This window comes from Protopterus annectens, chromosome 17.part0, assembly GCF_019279795.1.
Source record: "Protopterus annectens isolate FY-2018-M chromosome 17.part0, PAN1.0, whole genome shotgun sequence".
Classification (NCBI taxonomy): Eukaryota; Metazoa; Chordata; order Ceratodontiformes; family Protopteridae; genus Protopterus; species Protopterus annectens.
In genome coordinates, this window is record NC_056751.1 from 758,491,332 (window position 1) to 758,517,648 (window position 26,317).

The 26,317-nt window shown below is 40.3% G+C and overlaps 1 protein-coding gene across 1 annotated transcript in view; it reads left to right on the forward strand.

Moving 5' to 3' along the window:
- HSD17B14 (hydroxysteroid 17-beta dehydrogenase 14) overlaps positions 1-26,317 on the forward strand; it is a 336,571-nt gene that overhangs the window by 123,927 nt on the left and 186,327 nt on the right. The window contains exon 3 of the mRNA XM_044059756.1: positions 20,713-20,810. Within this exon, the coding sequence (XP_043915691.1) occupies positions 20,713-20,810 (98 nt within the window). The remainder of the gene's footprint in view (positions 1-20,712; positions 20,811-26,317) is intronic.

Sequence of the window (26,317 nt, forward strand, 5' to 3'; positions counted from 1 at the left end):
ATTGGCAGGTTTCACCTGTGTGTCTGATTGTCTTGTATAGTGGCAGGTTACACCTGTGTGTCTGATTGTCTTGTATAGTGGCAGGTTACACCTGTGTGTTTGATTGTCTTGTATAGTGGCAGGTTACACCTGTGTGTCTGATTGTCTTGTATAGTGGCAGGTTACACCTGTGTGTCTGATTGTGTTGTATAGTGGTAGGTTACACCTGTGTGTCTGATTGTGTTATATATTGGCAGGTTACACCTGTGTGTCTGATTGTGTTGTATAGTGGCAGGTTACACCTGTGTGTCTGATTGTCTTGTATAGTGGCAGGTTACACTTGTGTGTCTGATTGTGTTGTATATTGGCAGGTTACACCTGTGCGTCTGATTGTGTTGTATAGTGGCAGGTTACACCTGTGTGTCTGATTATCTTGTATAGTGGAAGGTTACACCTGTGTGTCTGATTGTCTTGTATAGTGGCAGGTTACACCAGTGTGTCTGATTGTCTTTTATATTGGCAGGTTACACCTGTGTGTCTGATTGTCTTTTATATTGGCAGGTTACACCTGTGTGTCTGATTGTGTTGTATAGTGGCAGGTTACACCTGTGTGTCTGATTGTGTTGTATAGTGGCAGGTTACACCTGTGTGTCTGATTGTGTTGTATAGTGGCAGGTTACACCTGTGTGTCTGATTGTGTTGTATAGTGGCAGGTTACACCTGTGTGTCTGATTGTGTTGTATATTGGCAGGTTACACCTGTGTGTCTGACTGTGTTGTATAGTGGCAGGTTACACCTGTGTGTCTTACTGTGTTGTATAGTGGCAGGTTACACCTGTGTCTGATTGTCTTGTATATTGGCAGGTTACTCCTGTGTGTCTGATTGTCTTGTATATTGACAGGTTACACCTGTGTGTCTGATTGTGTTGTATAGTGGCAGGTTACACCTGTGTGTCTGATTGTGTTGTATAGTGGCAGGTTACACCTGTGTGTCTGATTGTGTTGTATATTGGCAGGTTACACCTGTGTGTCTGATTGTGTTGTTTAGTGGCAGGTTACACCTGTGTGTCTGATTGTACTGTATATTGGCAGGTTACACCTGTGTGTCTGTGTTGTATAGTGGCAGGTTACACCTGTTGTGTCTGATTGTGTTGTATATTGGCAGGTTACACCTGTGTGTCTGAGTGTGCTGTATATTGGCAGGTTACACCTGTGTGTCCGATTGTCTTGTATAGAGGTAGGTTACACCTGTCTGTCTGATTGTGTTGTATATTGGCAGGTTACACCTGTCTGTCTGATTGTCTTGTATAGTGGCAGGTTACACCTGTGTGTCTGATTGTCTTGTATAGTGGCAGGTTACACCTGTGTGTCTGATCGTGTTGTATATTGGCAGGTTACACCTGTGTGTCTGATTGTGCTGTATAGTGGCAGGTTACACCTGTGTGTTTGATTGTGTTTTGTATAGTGGCAGGTTACACCTGTGTGTCTGATTGTCTTGTGTGGTGGTAGTTTACACCTGTGTGTCTGATTGTGTTGTATATTGGCAGGTTACACCTGTGTGTCTGCCTGTCTTGTGCAGTGGCAGGTTACACCTGTGTGTCTGATTATGTTGTATAGTTGCAGGTTACACCTGTGTGTCTGATTGTGTTGTATAGTGGCAGGTTACACCTGTGTGTCTGATTGTTTTGTATAGTGACAGGTTACACCTGTGTGTCTGATTGTGTTGTATAGTGGCAGGTTACACCTGAGTGTCTGATTGTGTTGTATATTGACAGGTTACACCTGTGTGTCTGATCGTGTTGTATAGTGGTAGGTTACACCTGTGTGTCTGATTGTCTTGTATATTGGAAGGTTACACCTGTGTGTCTGATTGTGTTGTGTATTGGCAGGTTACACCTGTGTGTCTGATTGTGTTGTATAGTGGCAGGTTACACCTGTGTGTCTGTGTTGTATAGTGGCAGGTTACACCTGTGTGTCTGTCTTGTATAGTGGCAGGTTACACCTGTGTGTCTGATTGTTTTGTATATTGGCAGGTTACACCTGTGTGTCTGATTGTGTTGTATAGTGGCAGGTTACACCTGGTGCTCCATGTAGCTGGATAGTGAAATTATCATCCGAATCGTTGGTTTTCCTTCTTTTCTGTTCTGTGTAAAGCTTTGTTTCCTGCAAGTGGTTTTATGAACTTAATACATTTGCTCCACCATACTAATTCATGCTAACAGTATCCCTAACCTTGCCTGTAACCCCATCCCTACACTTTACCTTAGAAAACCCTTTCTGTAACACTACTACTGTTCAGACAGATTGTATTTGAATTTACTGGTATGGATTTTTGACCGGTTTGGAAGAGAAAACTGTTTTTCTCTTTTTGACTTTTTTTAATGTGTTTTTGACAGGGTGAATTTTGATCACCATGTATAGGTCTGTGGTATTCCAGAGAAATCTGTTTGACCAGGATTAACCAGAAGTATAGCTGGTTCAGCCAGTGCCCCCTGGGCCGGTTCTATAAAATACAGCCCCAACGATTCAGCTGTTGAGGTTGTTGTGTCTTTCGGCTTTTCCCGATTAGGGGTCGCCACAGAGGAACTCCGGTCCGCTAATGATTGGCAGTAGATTTTTATGTGCCGAGTTGCCAGCCCTGACGCGCAACCTTCAATGAAGGTACGCCCATTCACGCATGTCTCCACGCAGAAGACGCTCTAGCTGAGAATCGAACCAGACAGCGTCATACTGTGAGGCAACAACGCTACCGCAGCACCACCACCGGAACGACTCAGCTGTTGAGGTGTAGAGTAGGAAAAAAAGCACTTCACTGTAATAAGCTGCTACATTGTAAGTGATCAACTTATTACAGTAGAGCAAAATAAATTGACATTCCTTCTACTGGCACACCAACCAGGTGGCCAGATGCATACCCCAGCCAAGTCCCATTTCTGCACCCTGCCCCAGCCCTCCTTCAACATATTAATTAAAAAAAATAATTTCTTCTTTTAAACTGTAGCAAACAGTTGCTACAGTTTATACCCTGACTGCATGAAGCACTACAATGCTTATGTTTCAGTAAGAAAAAATAAAACATTTCTTTTTTTTTTTTTAACTGTAGCAAATTGCTTGCATGGAGTGCCATAACACTCATTTTAGTTTACAAAAAAATGTCTTCTTATTAAACTATAGCAAAGTGTTTGCTGCAAATGTAGCATATAGTTGCTACAGTTTATACTCTGCCTACATGCAGTGCTACAGAGCTTCGGTATTAGTTAAAAAAATTACTTTTAAACTCTAGCAAACTGCTACAGTGTAGACTATACACAGATCACTACAGAGCTCAAGTGTGACCCCAAATTCAATACCAGCTTTTAATTGCATTAAGAGATATTGAGATTGGCTGAACATGCACCCACCAAACACTCTATACATGGGGTAGTTGCCCCTCTCTCACCACCCTAGCTGTGCTACTAACTTCATCAGTCCCATATAACGAAGTCCTGCTCCGTGAAAACTAAGAACAAAAATTTTTTTTGATGGAAATAAGTATCCCTGCATCTCTAAATGCACTGACTCCAATATCACATAACAGTAGGTTAGGTTTCCTAGGTAGTTTACTGTACATGTGGTCCACAAGGCCATTGCATAGCCAAGACCAATGTCCGATAGCACTACCTGTTTAAGTGCCTTCTGAGAGTTACACAATAGGCAAACAGAAGCTGTGGGAATCAAACCCTGGACTACAAGAAGCAACTTGTTAACAGCTCATAGCTTTAATCTTCTGCACTGACTGCCAGACCCAGTACAGATAAGGGAAAACTTCCTTACACTGATTTATGTTCCTGCTGCATTAAGAAATCAGAAACACCAGCATGTAAAAACAGAAAAGTACAATGTTTTGCAAGAGGCTTGCTTCCCACACACCCCAGTAGCCCTGCATCTGTAAATATATTCACCCCAGTATCACACAACAATGGGAAAAAGAAGAAATATCCTTATCCCTAGTGAAGTCCTTCCATATAACTGTTGCAGTATTCTTTACAATAGGGAACCCCTGCCAAGGGCAGCCTGATGTCCAGCCAGTATACCTTAAGCCTTTTGATTGTAGATGGTACATGTTATGTCACACATATGCTCCCCGCTCATGGCGTAGGGCATAAAGGTGATGTCCGGACATACCATCCTCAGAACTTCTTTGCCATCAGTCTGAATGCAGTCTTCTTCAGTCATTGATCTGAACATCCATTCATCTGCTGGTCCTAATGCTTTAACAGAACTGCCTCATTTTTCTTTTTTTCTTTTTTTTTTTATTTATCTTACATTTGCCTTGTAATCTGGTTGTTGGGTTTCATGTCATCCAGAAAGGGAAAATGTCAGTGCAGGAGACAGCTTCCCCATAAAGATCATCACAAGCAGTGTTTGTTCTGTTTAGGCACTTCTCATGACCAGTCCTTTGTCCCTAAGATTTGGAGGAGCCAGCTTTTTTCCCTAGTGATTTATCTTGAGAAACAATGACTTAAACTTTTGGATAAGGATACCTTTGAAGGATCTTCCCAGTCTGAAGGCCAGCTGTCTACAAAGAAAAAGGCCAAGAAAGTTAGGTCTGATTCTTTGGCTGTACCACCTCCACCAGACATCTCTCTTGAGGCAGGTGAAAGCCTGGAGGAGTGTCTGGTTTCTTTCTCAGATTCCTCTGCAGTGATTGCTTCAGTGTCTGGCATAGACCAGACATGTTCATGCAGGTTTTGAGATGTTCTCCTCAGAGGTACAGGAGGAACTATGGCTGGTTATTACCTAAGGGCCTAGGGGGTGTTGCTCAAATTTTTAGATAGGGAAGATTATTACTATTATTGAGTGCTGTCAAGGGTCAGAACCTCCATTTTTTAAGGCCAATGTCCTGCTCAAGAAGAAGCAGAAAAGTAAACATATTTTGCCTGTTCCCAAAGATCCTCTGAATGAATGGCAGAACTTTACTCAAGGTTTGTTTAATGCCCTTATGGCTCTAAAGCCTCCACAGGATATTTTTGTTCCTGCTCTGCCCTTGTCTTCTACCCCTCTTAGGAGGCCTAGGGAGCAGGATTCTTCTAAGGAGGATGCTGTTAATTCTGACGAGTTCCTAACTTATTCCTCCCAGATTTTTTCACCCCTTGACTATGGTTTTGAGGAAGAAGAGACTATCAGTCCTGCCACTCCTTTTGAGGAGATTTGATTTAATGGTACAGTTTCCAGAATGATGGAAGTTTTCAAATGGGACGCTGCTCAAGTGTCTGATGTTCAGAAGCGGTACTATGAGCTTTTGCAGATGGAGTTTGCTAGGCTCTCTGCTGTTCCTACAGTTCTTGCTGGATGCTTTTTCTTTTGCTTCTCAACCCCCCCCCCTGCTCACAAAAAGTGATCAATTTTAGAACGTTCCTGAGGACTGCAAGTTTCTGTATAAGTGACCCACTGCTGACCCCTCTGAAGTGTCAGTTGATTCTGATAAGCACTCCAAATTGTTGCCTTCCACTAAGTTGCTTCCATCTGATAAGAATACAGAATTATGGAGAGGCTGTGTGAGAAGGTGTGTATTTCTGCTACCCTGGCCTTTAGAGCTGTTAGCTGTCAGACACACATGACTAGATACATTCTGGCTGTTCTCTGCAAAGCCTGTCAGGCTGTTTCTGATCTCCCTGATTCTTAGGGGAAGCCTCTGCCTTTGCCTTGTTTGGGACATCCTCCCTAGTAGCTCGGCATTCCATTAAATGCAGCTGTGATGCAGCTGATGCCTCATCTAGGGCTGTTGCTTTTGGGTCTGTTTTGAGGAGGTATTCCTGGGTCAAATTTCAGCCTCTACCCGATGATATCAAGGCTAAACTGATTGCTGCTCCTCTGGATAATAAACATTTGTCTGGTGCTGCTGCTGCTGCAGGGTTGTTTAAGTCCCTGAAAGAAAAGGGCAAGGCCTTACAGGAACTGAAGCATATTTTTGTTTCCCTGTGCCCAAGTTTCAGAGGAATTATCCTAATAAGCCTGCCTTTGTTCGTAGACAGTCTCGCCCTCCCCCAAAGGTAAAAAAGGAGGTAGAAACTCTCTCCCTGCTAAGGATACCCAAATTCCTTCTACTCAGAAGCCTCCTTTTCCTGACAAACCAGGTGCTGTCTGACTATCCTGTTCTTCTCAGTCACATTCCTGTTTCTCTGCATCTGTCCCTGTCCCTTCCTATTTAGACAAAGGTCACCCAAGACTCCTGGGTCCTTTCTATAATTCCTCAGGGTTATTACATGGTTTGGAACCCCCCCCCCCTTTTTTTGGGCATTCCTCTGCCTCCTCAGGGACAACTGCCCTTTTTTCCAAAAGTGCTTCAGGGCCTGTTGACTCAAGGAACTATTCAAAAAGTTGTAACTCCTCAGAGAGAGAAGGGGTTTTACTCCAGAATGTTCTTGATCCTCAGGAAGGAAGGCACCTGGAGACCCATACTAGATCTTTCTCAGCCAGACACCTTTTTAAAATTCCCTTTTTTTCAGATGCTGTCCCTTCAAACCCTGTTTCCTCTGCTACTTCCTCAGGCTTTTCTAGTTTCCCTGGATCTCAAGGAAGCTTATCTACACATTCCTGTTCATCCCCTTTTCAGGGAGTTTTTACATTTCTCTGTTGCTTTCTGACATTTTTAGTTCTGTAAATATAAGAAACAAAATTAAGTCCAGAAAATACATCTAGTGGTGTGTAATTAGACTTCAGATATAAATATTAACCCTCACCTATCTAAAGCCTTTAATTTAAGTAAACACTTAATAGAACAGAATTCATTGAGCCCTGGAAATATATGGGCATTAGTAAGAAGTTGCCATAAAAGCTCAGAACCTCAATAATGCTCTAGCATGACATGTTAGTGAACACCCTACATGTTTTCAAGTTTACTGTTCTATAGAACAGGTTAATAAGAACATTAGAGGAGGCCCTTGGGAATTAAAGCTTGAACAACATGAGCTTTTATGGCATGAATTTGAAGTTGTTATGGTCAGGACCATAAGAGTGAAGTTTTGAAACTTAGAATAGTTTAAATGGAGATCGCCGTACAGTGCAGAATGGGATATTTACCATTTTCCTCGCTGTAGTATGATCTCAGAGTTGGTATATTTAATTAGCAGGGATGTGGGGGTGCAGGAGGGCTTGCCCCTCTGCAAAAACATAAACATTTTTTTTTTATTTTATTTTTTTTATTTAAATTTTGAAGTTTCAAAACTTTGATCTTATGGTCTCGACCGTAATAATTTTGACATTTTGAAAGTTTAAAATGTAGAAGTAGGCCCCTTTATACACACATGCATACACATAAATTAGTAGCAAACATCCTTTCCACTCCTCTTAGGTTTGTTAAGTGAGGTATTTATATGTTTAACACATGTTTAGCACACACAACAAACCAGCCGTATGCCTCTGCTTCCTTATTACTATAACTAGACTACTACTTCTTAGCCCCATCCTAGTCTGAGTATAGTGTCAAATTACCACATCCAACAAACCTCAACCTATTTGACCTCTTGCCATCCAACAAACCTCAACATATTCGACCTCTTGCCATCCAACAAACCTCAACATATTCGACCTCTTGCCATCCAACAAACCTCAACATATTCGACCTCTTGCCATCCTTCCTGATCCTCACCATCTCCCAAATCTCTCACCACTTTACTGTTCCCTTAACTCCTCTATGACGACCGTGACCTGGCCCATCAATCAAGGAGCCTCAGTCCTCACCACTAACACCAGGGAGGTCATCTCCTAGAGGAGGAAAGGATAACTAATACACACAGTAAAGTACAATTTCCCTTTAGTGCACACAGAGATCATAGTCAGTCTGGAGCTGGTTGCTCCCTTGCTCACCAGGTCCCCAATAAGACTCCCCACTGGCACAGCTATAGGGTCCAGGTCTCAGCCTAACTGGGCGAGCTAAAACCTCCAGTACCTCTCTGTCCAACCAGTGCTTTGTGTCCCTGCCCAAGAAGATGACACAACACACACACACACACACACACACACACACACACACACACACACACACACACACACACTTTGAGAGGAGGTTATACAACCACACAGACCCTCCTGTGAAAAGGCCGGCACAGGTTCTCCAGTTGTGCTCCTATTACCCAGACCATACGGTAGTAATTCCTGCCACCACCCAGCTAATATTATCAGCTACTAAAAGGCCATTAAAAGGGTGTCCAATTATTACTGTGCAATATTATTATCCAATTGGTAATGTGACTATTCAGTCTAAGGCTTATTAGAGTGGCCTATTACGATAACCTCTATAAATATGCAGTGTACTCCAGAGCCTACTTCTCTACACAAACCAGCCACAGGTAAAGGTTTTTAAAATATTTAATAATAAATAATTAAAACACAAGACAATACTACTACACCACAGAGCTATCTAAGAGTTCAGAGATCACACAGAAACTTAAAACAATACAGTAGGACAGGTCTGATGTCAAAGAAAAACACAATCTAACTTTCTAATCTTTAGCTAATCTTAAGAGAAAACACAGTGCTATAATCCTACTTACATACATAAAGCATAAGCAGTGCTGGGTTAGATGTCCAAGATCAAAATGCTTACCAGTCTCTCACTGAACAATAGTTTTTAAACACTAAGCAACAGCTCTGCTGAGGCTCTCCCAAATTACATAATTTGGACACTAAGGTTTGGAGTTCTCAGGTCACAAACTGCATTATTTAGCAAGCTAACACCTGCTCAGGAGACTACAACAATAAAAGGCATTTCACATATACACTCTAGCAGAAACCACGGCAATAAAGCACCTTCCACATGTAAATTCTGGCCCTTAACTTTAACCTTAAAACAATGGGCCTGAAACCTTCATGCAGACTCACTGGAGCTGACTTGTAAACATCAAAGAGATTCATAAGATCTTTTCAGCTTCAAAAGACACATTTCAAATGCTTGGCTTGGTTTTCCTTACATCAGATGGCAATGTTGCAATAATCTTGAAGTTCACATTTTAAAGTGTTTTCTTTTATTTAAAAACACAAGCCTGTGTTTTACATTTATTTATACAATTGATAGAATTATGTATCAAATTCTATTTGACTAGGCTGGCAGCCTTCGCCCATCTTCCTCCAATCTTCACATCCTCCACAAACAGTCCCTCCCTGAATATCTTCCTTCTTCTCCAATGTCTCTCAAAATCTGCTAACACTTACCCCTTACACATAAAACACAAATCTAGCTCATTCTTATCAATGTTACTATTAAAACGCACTACCCAGTCCTGGCCACAACTTCAACCAAGTCACAGTTGACAGCTCCTTCTTTCCTGCTCTAACAATCAGCTTGAGAAATGCATACAGTATGAAAACAAGACTGACCACTGCAACAGAGTCTCACTTCAGCACAGTGTAGATATTGTTACTATTACTGAATCATGGCTAAAATAGAGTGAAACCCCAAATCTCAGCTTTTTCTTCAGTCCTACATTTGGATGGTAGACCAGGCAAAACTATAGGAAGGGAGATCTTAATCCTCCACAGAAAGCAACCTCAAAGTTAACAATCCTTGCCCAGTCCATTGACACCACTCACTCAAGCCTAAACTGGATCCTTTTAAAATTCCTTTCTCATAGTAAAAGCCCCTCTACTTGGCCTCAACTTACATCCCTCCCTCTTCTTCCCTTTTACAATTCAACAACCTTTTATCCACAATTCTAAACTTTACCCTCAAAATAGTAACAATCTCATTCTCTGAGACTTCATTCTCATCTCTCACTCCTCAGACATCTCCCTCATTGTAGCCATTCTGAGATTAATTCAGTTAGTCTCACAACTTTCAAGACCAAACTTCGAATCTTCAAAGCATTTCACCCTTGAACTTTGAAACAGACGAAAATTGATATCTATCATCTCTGTTGTCTGTCCAGTCACTGTCCTTTTCCATCTCCAACCTGTCCATCCAACTCCTCCCTCCAAAGTCGTTTGGACCATAATCTATAAACAACATCTATAGCGTAAAAAAATACTACCTCTAGTCATTCTCATGGTTCTCTGTCTTTTCTGAAGATTATCGCGATAAGGCTACACTACTCTCCTGCATATTCAAGACCATTTCGTCCCAGAAATACAAAGGCTTTCTAAACTGAGAGATGAAAAAAACTAAATTACAAAGCAAATTAACATCTTCTGAAACTTAGAGATTAAATGTGGCGTAATGGAAATCTGACCCCTCCTTAGAAAACCTCTCCCACTTCTAAACATTGTGAAACAGGTAAGCAATCTGTCAGGCATCATAAATCCATCCTAGTCAAATCAAACAAACTTAGCTCCTCAATTCCCTAAATGATTCTGTAAGGGAGTCTGATTGCAAGGTGTAAAATGCCACTAGACGTGAACTCCTCAAATTTCATTCAGAAACATCATCTTCCCATATCTCCACCTCCCTTTATATCCCACTTTTACTATAAACTGATTACACAAAGACACAAAGAGCCTTCTCAAAAATCTCAAAACAAACTCTTTCTCCTGCTTCTAGCAACATTCTCCCTTAATTTATCTAACATCTACCCCTGCAAGGAGCACCTGACAGCCCCTTTCACACATATCATTAACTTATGCCTTACCAAAAACACAATGCCCATAACCTGAAAAAACACAATAATTAAATCTGAATGGAAGCGCATTTCAACCTATTTTGCAGAAACCGACATGCTAGGACTGTTGAAAATCATTTGAAATCCCAAGGTTAGTCCACTACCTCAATCAAGTCTTAGAAGGCTTTAGAATCTGGGCTTAGATGGCCATTATCTACATAATGATCGCAGGGGTGAGAACTCTCCTTGTAGCCCAAGTCCAGGTAAAGTGTTGCAGGATACAGTCATAGGACCTATGATAAGCTCATCAGTGACAAAAACTATCTTAACATGTTGGTTAGAATGTCATCCTGTCAGAGTGACCTGCATTATCCCACACATTGATGCCAGTCCATGCTTGGGGATTGTTCCACCAATGTCTTGTTTGTGTCCTACAACTGCACTTCAGTTAATGACAGCTCTTCATATGGCTGTACACTTTTAATGTAACATCTTGCTGAAAGTTACCACAGACAAACTTCTGGGGCTCACTAATTCATTGATTTAATGATTTATCAGTCTTCTTTATAGTAGAAGTGTTGTCCATGGTGTGGTAGAGAATGACTCCTGTAACAGAAGTGTAACATGTCCCTCATCAGCCAGCAACTACAGACACCGAAGTATTCACTTATATTACCCAACTTCAGAGGTTCCTCAGCTAGAACTCAGCATGAGGAACCAGTAACTAAAAGCATTATGTAGCAACCATTTCTAAAGTCTTCATTTCCTTTCACTTTGGTATATTCAGGGCCTGAGCAATTGATCATATACATCCAACTCCCTAAATGTGCAAAGTATGTGGTACCTCAGCTGAGGCCTCCAGTTTACAAATCAGCCTCATAATGGGAGCAATTTTAGTTATTTGTTTATTTCCATTTGTTGACTGGAAAAGTCTAACTGGGCAAAAACAAATGCAAAAATGCAACGGTGGCCTGGAGAGAAAAGCTCCACCCAGAAACTGTACAATGTAATACATCAATCCAAACAATAAAAAGTCACATAGTATAACAATTGCAGTACAGAGACAGGATTAAACAAAACCTTTCAATAAAGTCCATGAACATAATTCAAATCCTGCAATGTTGTGATGACCCTTCATTGACATACATTGGATAAACATAAGTTGCAATACAATATGGTTGTAGATAGTTAGGAGTAATAGAAAAGGGTTCTTTGAGTTGATGCCAGAGATCATGTTGAGGTACAAAGAGAGAAAGTATAAATGAGAGAGCAGTAGAGCAGCTGATAAGTAGTTGGATGAACTATCAAAGGTGAGAAATGATACAAGTGAAAACTTGTAAACTATCAAAGGTGAGAAACGATGCAAGTGAAAACTTGTAAACTATCAAGGGTGAGAAACGATACAAGTGAAAACTTGTAAACTATCAAGGGTGAGAAACGATATAACTGAAAACTTGTAAACTATCAAAGGTGAGAAACGATACAAGTGAAAACTTGTAAACTATCAAGGGTGAGAAACGATATAAGTGAAAACTTGTAACCTATCAAGGGTGAGAAACGATATAAGTGAAAACTTGTAACCTGTCAAAGGTGAGAAACGATATAAGTGAAAACTTGTATTTTGAAACAGAGAAAAGATTTAGGAGGCAGAACAATGCATATAGTAGGATTTAGTTGCAGTGTAATAGCAGGATTTAGATGCTGCATATATAGCAGGATTAAGTTTTAGGGTGTAGTATGATTTAGTTGCAGAATATTGTAGGATTTAGTTGCAGCATAGAGAAGGGTTTATTTGCAGTGTATTAGCAGGATTAAGTTGCAGGATATAGTAGGATTTAGTTGCAGCATATACCAGGATTTAGTTGCAGCATATATCAGGATTTAGTTGCAGAATATGTCTGGATTTAGTTGCAGCACATAGCAAGATTTAGTTGCAGTGTAATAGCAGGATTTTTATGCAGCATATAGCAGGATTAAATTTTAGGATGTAGTAGGATTTAGTTGCAGAATATAGTAGGATTTAGTTGCAGCATATACCAGGATTTAGTTGCAGCATATACCAGGATTTAGTTGCAGCATATATCAGGATTTAGTTGCAGAATATGTCTGGATTTAGTTGCAGCACATAGCAAGATTTAGTTGCAGTGTAATAGCAGGATTTTTATGCAGCATATAGCAGGATTAAATTTTAGGATGTAGTAGGATTTAGTTGCAGAATATAGTAGGATTTAGTTGCAGCATATACCAGGATTTAGTTGCAGAATATAGTAGCAACTAAATCCTGATATATGCTGGATAAGGCATAATATAATGATAAGGATAAGGCATATGGAGAGTTGTATGAAAGGTTGGACACTAAAGTGGGAGAAAGGACAGAGGGACCGAGCTGGGAAAAATGTGCAGCAGGTAAAGGTGATAAAGGATAATGAGGGAAACATACTCACAAGAGAGGAGAGTGCATTGAGCAGATGGAGAGAGTACTTTGAGGGGCTGATGAATAAAGAGAATTAGCGAGAGAAGGTTGGATGATATGGGCATAGTGAATTAGGAAGTGAAACAGATTAGCACGGAGTAAGTACAGATAACTATGAAGAGGATGAAGAATGGAAAGGCTGTTGGTCCAGATGACATACCAGTGGAAGCATGGAGGTGCTTAGGAGAAATGGCAGTGGAGTTCTTAACCAGATTGTTTACTGAAATCTTGGAAAGTCAGAGGATGCCTGAGGAGTGGAGAAAAAGTGTTTTGGTACCTATTTTTAAGAATAAGGGTGATGTGCAGAGTTGTAGTAACTACAGAGGGATAAAACTGATCAGTTACAGCTTGAAGTTATGGGAAAGAGTAGTGGAAGCTAGATTAAGAAGGGAGGTGATGATTAGTGATCAGCAGTATGGTTTCATGCTGGGAAAAAGCACTACAGATGTGATGTTTGCTCTGAGACTGTTGATGGAGAAGTATAGGGAAGGTCAGAAGGAGTTGCATTGTGTCTTTGTGGACTTGGAGAAACCATATGATAGGGTGCCTAGAGAGGAGTTGTGGTATTGTATGAGGAAGTCGGGTAGCAGAGAAGTATGTAAGAGTGGTACAGGATATGTATGAGGGTAGTGTGACAGTGGTTAAGTCTGCAGTGGGAGTGACAGATGCATTTAAGGTGGAGGTGAGATTACATCAAGGATCAGCTCTGAGCCCTTTCTTATTTGCAATGGTGATGGACAGGTTGACAGATGAGATCAGACAGGAGCCCCATGGACTATGATGTTTGCAGATGACGTTGTGATCTGTAATGAGAGTAGAGACAAGGTTGAGGAGACCCTGGGGAGGTGGACATATGCTCCAGAGAGGAGAGGAATGAAGGTCACCAGGACTAAGACAGAATATATGTGTGTGAATGAGAGGGAGGATAAAGGAATGGTGAGGATGCAAGGAGCAGAGTTGGCAAAGGTGGATGAGTTTAAGTACTTGTTATCAACAGTTCAGAGTAATGGTGAGTGTGGAAGAGCGGTGAAGAAGAGGGTACAGGCAGTATGGAATGGGTGAAGAAGAGTGTCAGGAGTGATTTGTGACAGATGGGTACCAGTAAGAGTGAAAGGGAAGGTCTACAAGTGGGTAATGAGACCAGCTATGTTGTATGTTTTGGAGACGGTGGCATTGACAAAAAGGCAGGCGGCAGTGCTGGAAGTGGCAGAGTTAAAGATGTTAAGATTTGCACTGGGTGTGACTAGGATGGACAGGATTAGGAATCCGTATATTAGAGGGTCAGCTCAGGTTGGACAGTTTGGAGATGAAGCCAGGGAGGTGAGATTACGTTGGTTTGGACATGTACTGAGGAGTGATGCTGGGTATATTTGGAAAAGGATGCTAAGGATGGAGCTGCCAGGTAAGAGGAGAAGAGGAAGGCTTAAGTTAAGGTTTATGGATGTGGTGAGAGAGGACATGCAGGTGGTTGGTGTGACAGAGAAAGATGCAGAGGACAGGAAGAAATGGAAATAGATGATCCGCTGTGGTGAACCCTAATGGGAACAGCCGAAAGAGAAGAAGTTGCAGAACATAGTAGGATTTAGTTGCAGCATATATCAGGATTTAGTTGCAGCATATATCAGGATTTGGTTGCAGCATATAGTAGGATTTAGTTGCAGCATATAGTATGATATGGTTGCAGCATATATCAGGATTTGGTTGCAGCATATATCAGGATTTAGTTGCAGAATATATCATGATTTAGTTGCAACATATAGTAGGATTTAGTTGCAGCATATAGTAGGATTTAGTTGCAGCATATATCAGGAAATCATATCAGGAATTAGTTGCAGAATATATCAGGATTTGGTTGCAGCATATATCAGGATTTAGTTGCAGAATATATCAGGATTTGGTTGCAGCATATAGTAGGATTTAGTTGCAGCATATAGTAGGATTTAGTTGCAGCATATAGTAGGATTTAGTTGCAGAATATATCAGGATTTGGTTGCAGAATATATCAGGATTTGGTTGCAGCATATATCAGGATTTAGTTGCAACATATTGCAGGATTTAGTTGCAGCATATAGTAGGATTTAGTTACAACATATCGCAGGATTTAGTTGCAGCATATAGTAAGATTTAGTTGCGGCATATCGCAGGATTTAGTTGCGGCATATAGCAGGATTTAGTTGCAGCATATAGCAGGTTTTAGTTGCAGCATATATCAGGATTTGGTTGCAGAATATATCAGGATTTAGTTGCAGCATATATCAGGATTTAGTTGCAGAATATATCCAGATTTAGTTGCAGCATATATCAGGATTTAGTTGCAGCATATCGCAGGATTTAGTTGCAGCATATATCCGGATTTAGTTGCAGTGTAATAGTAAGTTGAACTGCAGTTTCTGGTGCTTACAGTTATGGTATTAGCCTGCGGTTGATTAGGAGCGTAACCAGGAGTTATTTAGGTATTGTTTAAGTTGATTTTATGGCTGGAAATTCAAGCAAAAGTACAAAGACAGCCATTGCATGAATACGACAGTCTGGCCTTTGCTACAGACACCACGAGTCATACTTATTACTTTTGGCTCCTTCCTTCCTGCGAGGTACTCTAAATGCTAACACCATGACATGCTGTCTGTAGTGCATGAATGGTGGACAGGCTAAGTGGTAGCCCTGAAGAGTCATCTGGACTTTGTCCAGACTTAATAGCAGACTCCAGCTTCAACTGCAGCATTTCACATCTGCCCCTGAGGGAGAATGAAGACTGCTATACAGGCTTAGTAAGGATACCCTTAACTACACCTGACATCTTTTTCTTTAACATCACTCCCCTTTTGATCAGACAAGGGAAAAGAGTGAAACCCATATTGATGCTGTGTATTCGTAATACTTACACAGGGCTGGCCAACAAGGTTGCCCCCACACACACACACACACACACACACACACACACACACACACACACACACATTTATGGTCACTGTAGAACTGTATTCCATTTACACTGCCACAGTGAATGCAGAAAGCTGGACAGTCATTTCTAGTAAAGATTCTGAATTCCATTAGACCCAGGGTCTTCCTCAAGGTTGTTAAGACACTTTACCAAGGAGAGGGTAGCATAAGAACACAGAGCTTCCAGTATGGATCTACAAAGTGTGTGCCAGGTTCTGTTTTCATATTTGGCATTTCACAGTATGATACAAGACATGTTGTTTTTCAAGATATTAATGGTGTCACTGTAGTAGTACCATGGAAAAGGGAATGAAGTCACCTAGAAAGACACACCTCTGTGGGCTCCTTTGGAACCAAGGTAGTCACCTTTCTGCATCAGTCATTTCAGACCCATGGTAATGGAGCTATCCTTACAGATTCACTCTTCTCTGACCTGCTCTGGAATGGACTGGAGATTCGCACTTCAGTGTAGTATCTGAATAATACAAGATACGGACAACGCAAGGTAAAAATCACACTTCTATCCATACAAAGTACAGCCACAACACTGGAGAAATTTGCCCTCTCAAGAGGGCCCTTCACTAGCTGGGTTCTTTGATATGCCACAGTTACTGAGCTGCAAGTGAGACTGGATGACCTAAATGGTGGGACACTCACAGTAGACCATTTCATGTTTTAGGAAATCTTCAGTTTTTATTTTACCTCATTTTAAAGCAAGACAAAGAAACACGTGCAGGACTACTGCCACTTCCCATGTGACTCAGGTCTCCTGCATTCCATTGGACCCTTCTCCATGATCCAGGCAGTCTCCACCTTATGACTGTGAAGGACTGAGATTAATTGAAAATTGTACATCCCATCTGTTTCCTAGAACTATGGTTCAGTCTGGTCATGAAAATAAGTGCCAGCCACTGTTTCCTCTGTCTGTTACTTCAGATTGTTAATCTATGCACAAAGCATCAGTCCCATCTCAGTCTGAGAGAGCTTCACTTATGTGTCTTGCTTCTACTATTCCAGCCATGAGTTGTCAAGTTTAAAAGCATGTAGGATTTATTTACCAAAAAAAACAGCATGTTAGTAAGTGCAACAAAATCGTAAGGTTGACACAACCAGCCTTCAGCTGTTTCTTATCTTGCATTGCCCATAGCTTATGTTATTTATATAAGCTTAACCATAAGTTTTCTACCATCAGTGTTTATGCTATAGCCATTCATACCTTTTAAGCCAGTATACAGGTTTATAGTTCATTCATCTCTTTTTTGGAGTGGCGTCCTCGTGTTACTTGAGACACTAATTTCTTGCTGGAGATGCTAATAGGAGAACTGTTTAAAATGGCATCCATAGCTGACCTGAGATTTGTGTTCTAGCTTTTTAGAGATGTGTATGCCTTTATAAAGAGCCCATATCTAGATCTTTAACAGGTACAGGGAGAGGGACTTTCTGTCTTTTGCTGTCTCTCTTCCTTATTTGTCTCCTGAGGAGTCTGTCAGCGAACAAGAGACAACAGTTAGAGCGCATGTGGAATGTGTTTTTCAGAAATGGAAATTGGGGTGCGGACACAGTCATCCCTAATTTGGTGCCTACCTTGTCATTCACTGGTTTATGCACTTGACAGTGTCCTGCCAAGAATTCCAAGAGGAGAGAATCCATCATCTACACTTTGTGTTCAACACCAACTCCATTACTGGTTGCATATCTGTAAGGCTGTTCATAACACCCACAGCTCCTGTATGCCTCTCTTGTGAATCGGGGGGTTTGAAGTCCCCGGGCCCTGACAGTCTGTGATGCTGTCCAGGTTCATTTGATTTGTTCTCTAAAAGTGAACTGTTCATTTCAAAATACTTTGATGGCCACATGGTCTTCTATCCTTGCTTTCATCAAATACTACAAAGAGGATAATGCAGCTGCACTAACTGGCGAGCTCCCCGTCTCTTTAAATCATTTGCAGTCATAGCATGCTCTCAATGAGGAAGTGAAAACTCCCAGAGGAAGTGATGAAACTTCTCAATACAGAATAATGAAAACTGATGTTGCTTACTTGCTTTCAAACTGATCATAGGAATGCTTCTCACTATACAGGCCCACCACTGTCAACCTTTCAATAAAGGAGTCAGTAGATGTGAAATAAGTTATTAAAATAAAAGAAGAAACATATATATATATATATATATATATATATATATATATATATATATATATATAAAGGATAGGAAGACAATCTCCCACTGGTAACTGAAATTTCTAGGAATGCAAATGCAATCTTCAGAACAATAAGACGAATTGTGAGAAGAAAAGAGGTTCTGTGTACCAAGTCCAAGAACAAAATATCTTGCAATATTCACCTTACACCAAGGTAAAGTCTTGGAGTTAGTATATATAGGTAGAGGGTTATGGGGTGCATCTCCTCTATATTAGCTGGTGTATAAGGGCCTTGCCCCCTGCAAAAAAAATAAATAAATAAAGGCATACAACAAATTTTGATACTTCTAAATCATTGATTTTGTAGTTGTGTGACTTTTAGTTTTAGGTTTCATATGTACAATGTGGAGATCTTACACATTAATGAAAGGCCAAGCTTTAAAACACCTGTAAGAAAGCTGCACATACAGGGGAAAAAATGATGTCCAGGCACAGAAAATATTCAGTTGTTTTGAAGCAGGCTGACTGAATAGGAGGCTGCCTTAGAAAGCAATTGTGACGTCATTAATTAAGTTGACAGGAAGACTTGTTATTAACCATAAGTTTGCAGTACTGTTTATCTAACAGGTATCTCTCTCTCGGGCTTCCCACAGTAAAGTTGCCTTCATTAGTACTAGGCAGTCTCACCTTCAGGAATTTATCCCCCCCCCCCCCTTCATTTCCACAAGTGAAAAAAAAGTGTGCAAATCAGAAAACATCGTGACCAGATTCGATGAAGTTGGTGAGCTTCATTACTTTCTCGTACATTTCTTGAAGAAAGATCTTCTTTACTCCTTAACTGACTAACCTTCTAATTCACATACTCTTAAGGACAGGAATGTTCTTACCACTCCTGGAAAAGGCAGAGCTGACACTGAGGGCCAGATATGTTAGATATGTTAAGCCCCAAAGATAAACCATTCAAGGCATTTATCCACTCTTCCAACATTTTCTAAAGTTGAGCACTAACAATTTCCAAATCTGGTAATCCCCCCAAAACACCAACTCCAAGCCTACATCCATTCTTCCCACTATCTCTACTTCTCAGGAAACAAGCTAGTCAGGAAATAACTGCTCATATAAGCAGATATTGTCTTCTTCCTTAAGATCACCATGATTACTGAAGATTATACTCTGCACCATGACACCCTAGGCCAGAAATCCTTCATCTGTAAGCATTCTGAAAAACATCTCAAAGCCTACATTGTATGTCATACCCATACTGTTAGCGAGATTTGAGAGCCTTACTTATTTGATAAAGTTGTGCCTCGGGTAAACAGCTGCACTGTATCAGATTATTCTTTTTTAAAGCATAGCTTTTTGTTTGTGATCCTATTTGGGGTCCTTCAATGGTGCATCTTGGGCCCACTCCTGCAGTGTGCTTCATTAATGCACTATATTTGTGTCCCTAAGATGAATGCTGCTGATACATGGTAACACAAATTGCCCCTTTAGCACAACAAATTGCTTCTGCCCAGTGTTCATATCTCTTATTAGTGTAAAAATTGCCCCTTAAGTATAGCAAACTGTCATTGCCCAGCGGTCATATATCGTGGTCATATATCGTAGTCAAATGTAAATAATTAGAAATTCAAAGTTATTTTGTGTGGTCCAAGTATCAAATATATGTTGCTGGGCATTAAGCAAAGACTTATGGTGCCTGGATGGATAAAACACTGCTGCTTAAATGATGTTTAGGAAAAAAAGGTGCCTACATGGATTAGGGTCATTTATGACATCAGGGACTGCCTCTTCCAGAAATCGTACTAGCTGGCACTGATGTCTTTGTGTTATGAACTGAGTCCTCGCCTTGTCTGTTTATTCTCTGCAGATGGAGCAGTAAACTATTTACCCTACAGGCCTTCCTCCCACACACCTTCACATACACCACCATGCTTTGGATGAACCTGTATTGTCTCCTGCAAAGTCAAGAAAAACATGATCATAATCCGTCGGGATTAACAAATGATCTATCCGCTGTCATTGGCGATTCATCTCTAAATAAAGGAAAGTATCTACACTACATTTCAGCTCACTGTACCTATGAAATGGTACTAGGGTGAACAAAGAGCCTTTCTGTCTATAACTTCTAAGGTTTAGAAAGCTGCTCCTGTTCCACAGTTGTCTGTGATCACGGTGCCTTTGAGCCAGATTTGTTGCATTCAAAAACAATGCATGCTTTAAGTAATGTCTACATCTGAAGTGTCCTGCTTGTCTGTACTCTCATTTCATTGCTTTAGAGATGCATGAATTTAGCACTGCTTCGCACATGTAAACATAGTACGTACGTGTAGATGTTCTTGTACCTGTAAATACCACAGAGATCTCATTCCTTGTCACAGGTATTGGTTCTGCTCCTATAACTCATCTGAGGCCGTGTGCAGTTTTTCTTGTTTGTGTGTGATAGCTTGTATTTAACCTCCGTTCTTTAACTCAGAATCACAAGTATATGCATTATTATCTTGTCAGTGACTTGTCTTATTTTATGTCTTCAAAAAGATCGTTTAGGACTAAAAGGAAATAGATACTCCACATATTTCACATGGCTACCATTCATTTTCCTGTCTTGCAGTGGATTCTGGGAAAGATCTTGAAGAAGAGCTGAGGAAGTCTGGTCCAGGAGAGTGCATGTTTGTCACTTGTGATGTCACAAGGGAAGACGATATTAAGGCAAGTGTAATCTAATCATAGCTACTGTACTGATCCAGTCATGTATGTTGTTACTGTTATTTAATCATTTAGTCAAATTCAACTCCTTGTGACCTCAGGGACTTTAGCACGTCAGGCCTGTCTGACAAGAACTGCAAATTCATATTCATTACTTCTTTCCTGTCCGTCCACCATATCCTCTGCTGCCGCCGCCTTCTTTTGCTTTCAGTCTTTCCCAGCACCAGTGTTTTCTGGAAGTAGATTCTGTCTTCACATTATGTGACCAAACTATTTTATTTTTACGTTTCCAATGAAAAGGCTGGATTTATTTACTCAAGTAATGAATGATTCAATTTTCCCGCAGTCCATGGAATTCTCAGACGTTTTCTCAAATGCCACAGTTCAAAAGCATCTATTTTTCGTCAAATAATTTTGTTTCCATTCCAGCTCTGCTTGTCATATGTTGCAGTTGGGAAAACACAGATTTGACCATGCAAACTTTTGTTTATAGTGTGATGTCTTTGCTTTTTAAAATCCAGATTTGCAGTAGTTTTCCTTCCAAAAAGCAAGAGTCTTGTAATTGTATGGCTGCAGTCACCATCTACAGAAATCTTTGACCTCAGGAAAATAAAATTTAAAACTGTCTCCACTACTTCACCATTTATTTGTAAAGAATTAATATGGTAAATTTTTTGATGCTGAGTGACGAGCCAACTTTCTTTTTTTCTTCCTATTTTCACCTTCATCAACAAGCTCTTTGTCACTTTCAGCCTTTAGCGTGGTATAATTTCTTTATCTGAGGTTGGTAGTATTTCTTCCAGTAATTTTGATTCCGCATCTGATTCAGCTAACCCAGCATTTCACATGATATATTCATCACAGATAGTGGATAACTGGAAAAAACGCCTTGCTGTATTCCATTCCTGGTCTTGAAACAAGTCAGTCCACATTCGGCTCTAACGCTGTGTCTTGGTCAGCTGACAGACTCCTCAGGAGGCAAATAAGGAAATATTTATCCCCACTTATTTGCAAAGATGTCTGCCATTCCAAGGAAGTAAGATATTTTGACATGGTAGGGATTTGTACATGACAGCAGCAGAAAAACATCACATTTAAACAAACATTCAGGTGGATGTACAGTTTTAGACAGCAGATGTTAAACATTTAAATTAGAATATATGGCACAACAAGCAATGCATGCAGCATGAATCTGTAGTCCTGCTGTCCCTCCAGTAGTATTTATTTATTTATTGATATTTGATTATCAGGAAAGTTCGACTGGGAAGGAGTCCATTTTCAGTGGAGGCCTGCGAAGAAATGTTCACAAAAAAAGTTTGGAAAGCCACTCTGACAACCTCCGACAGTGTGAATGCACCGAAGAAAAGTAGCAGAAAGACGTACTGGAAAGGAATTTATTTTATTTAATTTTACATTTGTTAAAAGCTCCAGATAAATACATAAATCAAACAGGAGAGATCCAGAAAACACATTGTCTATGGTCACATAGCAATAAAGATGAGAAACTTAAGATTATAATTTTGTATAGCACACAGTAAAAACAATGTACATTCCTTACATTAATGTTAATGATACAACTATAATATCAAATATACAAGAGTCATCACTCATTATAGTATTATAAATGGGATACGTCTTGTACTACATTCATTTAGGTGGTGTGGGATGTTTAAATTAGTCAGGAAGATGTTAGTAGGTAAGAGAGGTGAGACAGTGTAACAGCTGAGATGTTGTGGCTAGTTAAGTTGTTACTAACTAGTATGGGTCTACCAACAAAACTGAGTTCTGAGCACTATGAGATGGATACGTAAAACAGAATCGATTAGTGAACATAATGTTTAGAGGGTGAAGTAAGTCAAGATTTTTGGATCAGTATAAGGCAAATGGAATCAAGATTAGTAGGTCAAACAAGAATACAGATGGGTTAGTTCTATAGGTAGAGAAGAGTGTAGTAGGCATATTGGGTTGAGATGGTGACAAGATTGTTAAGTAAGTGTTTATCTTTGGGAGTCACATGAGCATAACCAGGTATTCATATAGTGTGCTTTGAGGAGCTTTTTAAATTGTATGGTGGAGCATGGAGGTCAGGTGGCTAGGTAGGGTATTCCAAGCTTTGGAAACAGAGTAGGTGAAGAGAGCTTTCCTAGTGTCATTATTATTTTTGATGACTTCAAGGCAGTTTGGGTACTAGCTCTTAAGGTTCTTGTTGTAGAATAAGGTGTAATTAGATTCTGGAGTGCTGGAGTTTTAGCTGCATAGTCATATAGTTTGTGTGCCAATGACAATTGGTTGAGTTTCAGACGTTGAGGCAGCTCAAGCCAGTTTAGTTGTTTGACAGCTGCACAGTGATGGTTCCTATACTGGGACTCCGTAGCAAATCTAGCAATTTTGTTGTAACAAGATTCCAATTTGTTCAGATAAGTTTTGCAGAGATTAGTTAGTATTGGGGATGCATAGAGAAGGGTGGACAGCAGACGTGTCCTGGCTATAGTGGTTTTAGTGTGTTTAGTGAGAAATTGCTTGTTCCGATAGAGGAGTCCAAGTTTTTTGTGAACTTTCTTGACAGTTTGGGCTATATGAATGTCAAATCTTAGGTTGTTGTCTACACCTAACAGCTTTGTGTGGGAAGTAGGAGTGATCATGGTTTTGTTATTGGACATAATGGTAAAGTCGTTCCTTGGGGGATCTACAGGAGCTGAAAATAAGAAGTTTTGTTTTATTAGGGTTTAGGATAAGTTGGGAGTTAGTGAACCAGGTCTCAGCTAGTGAGAAGCAGTTTTGGGTTAGGGACTGAAGGTCATCTAATGTGTGGGCTGCACATATGAGGGTGATGTCATCGGCATATTGTACTACTGAGGCATTGGGTGTGGAGGTTGAGATCTGATTGGAAAATAGAAGAGTAATGGGCCAAGTATGGACCCCTGAGGGACTCCTAAGGATACTGGTAGGAGGATAGTTGATTCTGCCATTTTACTGCTTGTTGGCATCCTGATAGGTAGCTTTTAAACCATGAGATAGAGGGGAGGGTGCTGATGTTTAGGGTGGATAGTGTATTAAGGAGTCTATTATGGTTGACCATGTCAAAAGCTTTAGACAGATCTAAAAAATGGCAGAAACTAGCTGTCCCTTGTTTCTGTGCTGGTTAACTGTGTTGGAAAAGGACATTAGAGCTGTGGTGGTGCTATGGAAGTGTCTAAAGCTGTGCTAATATTTAGATAGCAGATTGTTTTTTAGAAGGTGGCTCATTATTAGTTGGGTGTGAACAACTCTTTCTAGTATTTTTGATAAGTGTGATAAAATAGTAATTGGTCAGTAGTTATTGGGTTCTAGGGAGTTGCCACCCTTGTGTAGTGGTATTATGTGGGAGATCTTCAATAGGGTTGGTACTTTACACTCTGATAAAGATCTATTAATTAGAATAGTGATGGGATAGGCTATAGCCTCTGCGGCTAGATGTAGGAATTCTGCTGGTAAATTATCTGCAGCCAGATTGGTTGGTTGGCTTGTGGAGGAGTTTTAAAATTGATTTGACTGACACTGGGTGTAAAGCTAAAGTGGGAGACATTATCTTGTGTGTTTGTGCTATTTTGAGTGGATGGTATGATGGGGCAGCTATTACTTTGGGTTTCAGCAAGGGCCTGAACTGTTTTGGTGAAATATTTATTAAATTGAATGGGAATATTATCATGGCCTTTTACTGTTGCAGGTGTAGGGGTAGCAGATTTACCTGGTTGAAGTATAGAATTTATTCTGGCCCAGAATTGTTGGGGGTTGTGAGTATGTTTTTCCTGGAGGTTTTGGCAGTAGTTAATTTTGTCTAGTTTAATGAGTTTTTTGGCTTTATTATGGAGTTCTGAGTAGATTTGCTTTGTTGATTGGGTTCTGTTGTTGTGAAACTGTATCCATGCTTTGTCCCTGTCTTTGAGAATAGATTTAGTTACCTTTGTTAGCCAAGGTGCATACTTTGCTTTTATTCTAATGGTTCTGGTGGAATCATGGTGGTTTAGTATTTGTAAGAAAGGGTTAAAGTAGTGTACTGCTTCTTCTAGAGATAGTTGTGTTAGTGGTTTCCAAATGCAGCTTTTTAGGGCATTTATAAAGTTGTTTTGCTTAAAGTTCTTTTTGTTTCTGACCACTCTGAAGGTTGCTTCATTAATTTGGTGGGTTCTACTTCTTAGAAGGAAAGTAGGCTGATGGTCACTGAGGTTGTCAGGCAGACAACCTGCTTGGGATGCAAGCGAGGAATCAGATATAAGAATCCATTACAGAATGGACTAATGCTTGGAGGTTTTTATCAGTTCTAGTAGGGGATGAAATAAGCTGGGTAAATCCATGGAGGTTGATATGCGTAGATGGATTGTGACCAGAGCAGTTGTACCAGTCTATATTAAAATCTCCTAACAGAATATTTTCTTGAGGGGGGGGATTTGAGATCAATTCTAGTAGGTTTTCTATAGTAGTAATGTTATCTGGTGGGCAGTAAAAGCCTATAATATTTGTGTTTATTGGGATTCAGGTTTAGCTTAGTAAGGATAACCTCTGCAATCTGGAATATTAGCATCCGGTTGTTCTAAAATGAGATGGTTTTGGTATAGTAGTGCAAACCCCCAACCCCTTTTGCATTTACGGTCTTTGCATATGATGTTATAACCTGGTGCTGTTATTTCATTAGTATTGATTTCTGGTTTTAGCCAGGTTTCAGTCAGCAATACAGTTTCAGTTTCATGGAGATCATGAACTTTATTTAAGATACTTGTCACATTAAGGTTGAGAAAGAGGAGAGAAGCTTTTTGTCTGTGAATGCAAGGAGTAAGGGGATCAGGAACTGGGTTGGGTAGAGTTTTGGGACTGGGGTTGGGGTCTTGTCACCACCGCATGTTAGTTTATGTAGATACAGTCTCCTAAACCTATAATTTATCATATAATATTTTTGGAAGGTCTGGTGTTGTATTTAATTGACTGTATTTTATGTGGGTAATAGTTTGTGTGGGAAGGTCAGAAGAGGCGTAGAGTTATGTGAATGTATGGCAGTATAACTTGATAGCTTATAGTTGCTGTTTGCCCTGGAGAGGAGATGTTGTTTTGCAGTTGAGTGCGGTAAGTGGGGAAGACTGAAAGTTGGAGTAGTGTAATAGTTGTGACTGAGTAGAATAGGGTTTGTAGTAGACTATGGAGCATTGTTGCCTGCATGAGGGTGAGTATCGTAGATAGAGTACATAGAGGATTTCAGTAAGTGTACCTGAAAAGTTTAGTGACAATGAGGGGGAGGTGTGGTTGCCATGGTGTGATTGTAGAGAATTATGATAGGATAATTAGGATAATGGGAGGTAGTGAGATGTAATTGAGGGGTGTGGTGTATAACTATAAATGAAAGTGATGTGGGGGTGGTGAGAATGGGGCTAGGGTAGGTGACCGGAGTGACCCTGAGCTTGCAAGGGCGAACAGAATGGCTAGAATCACGAGGCGGACCAGGCTGCAGCAATGGATTAGAAGAAAAACGTATCAAAAAA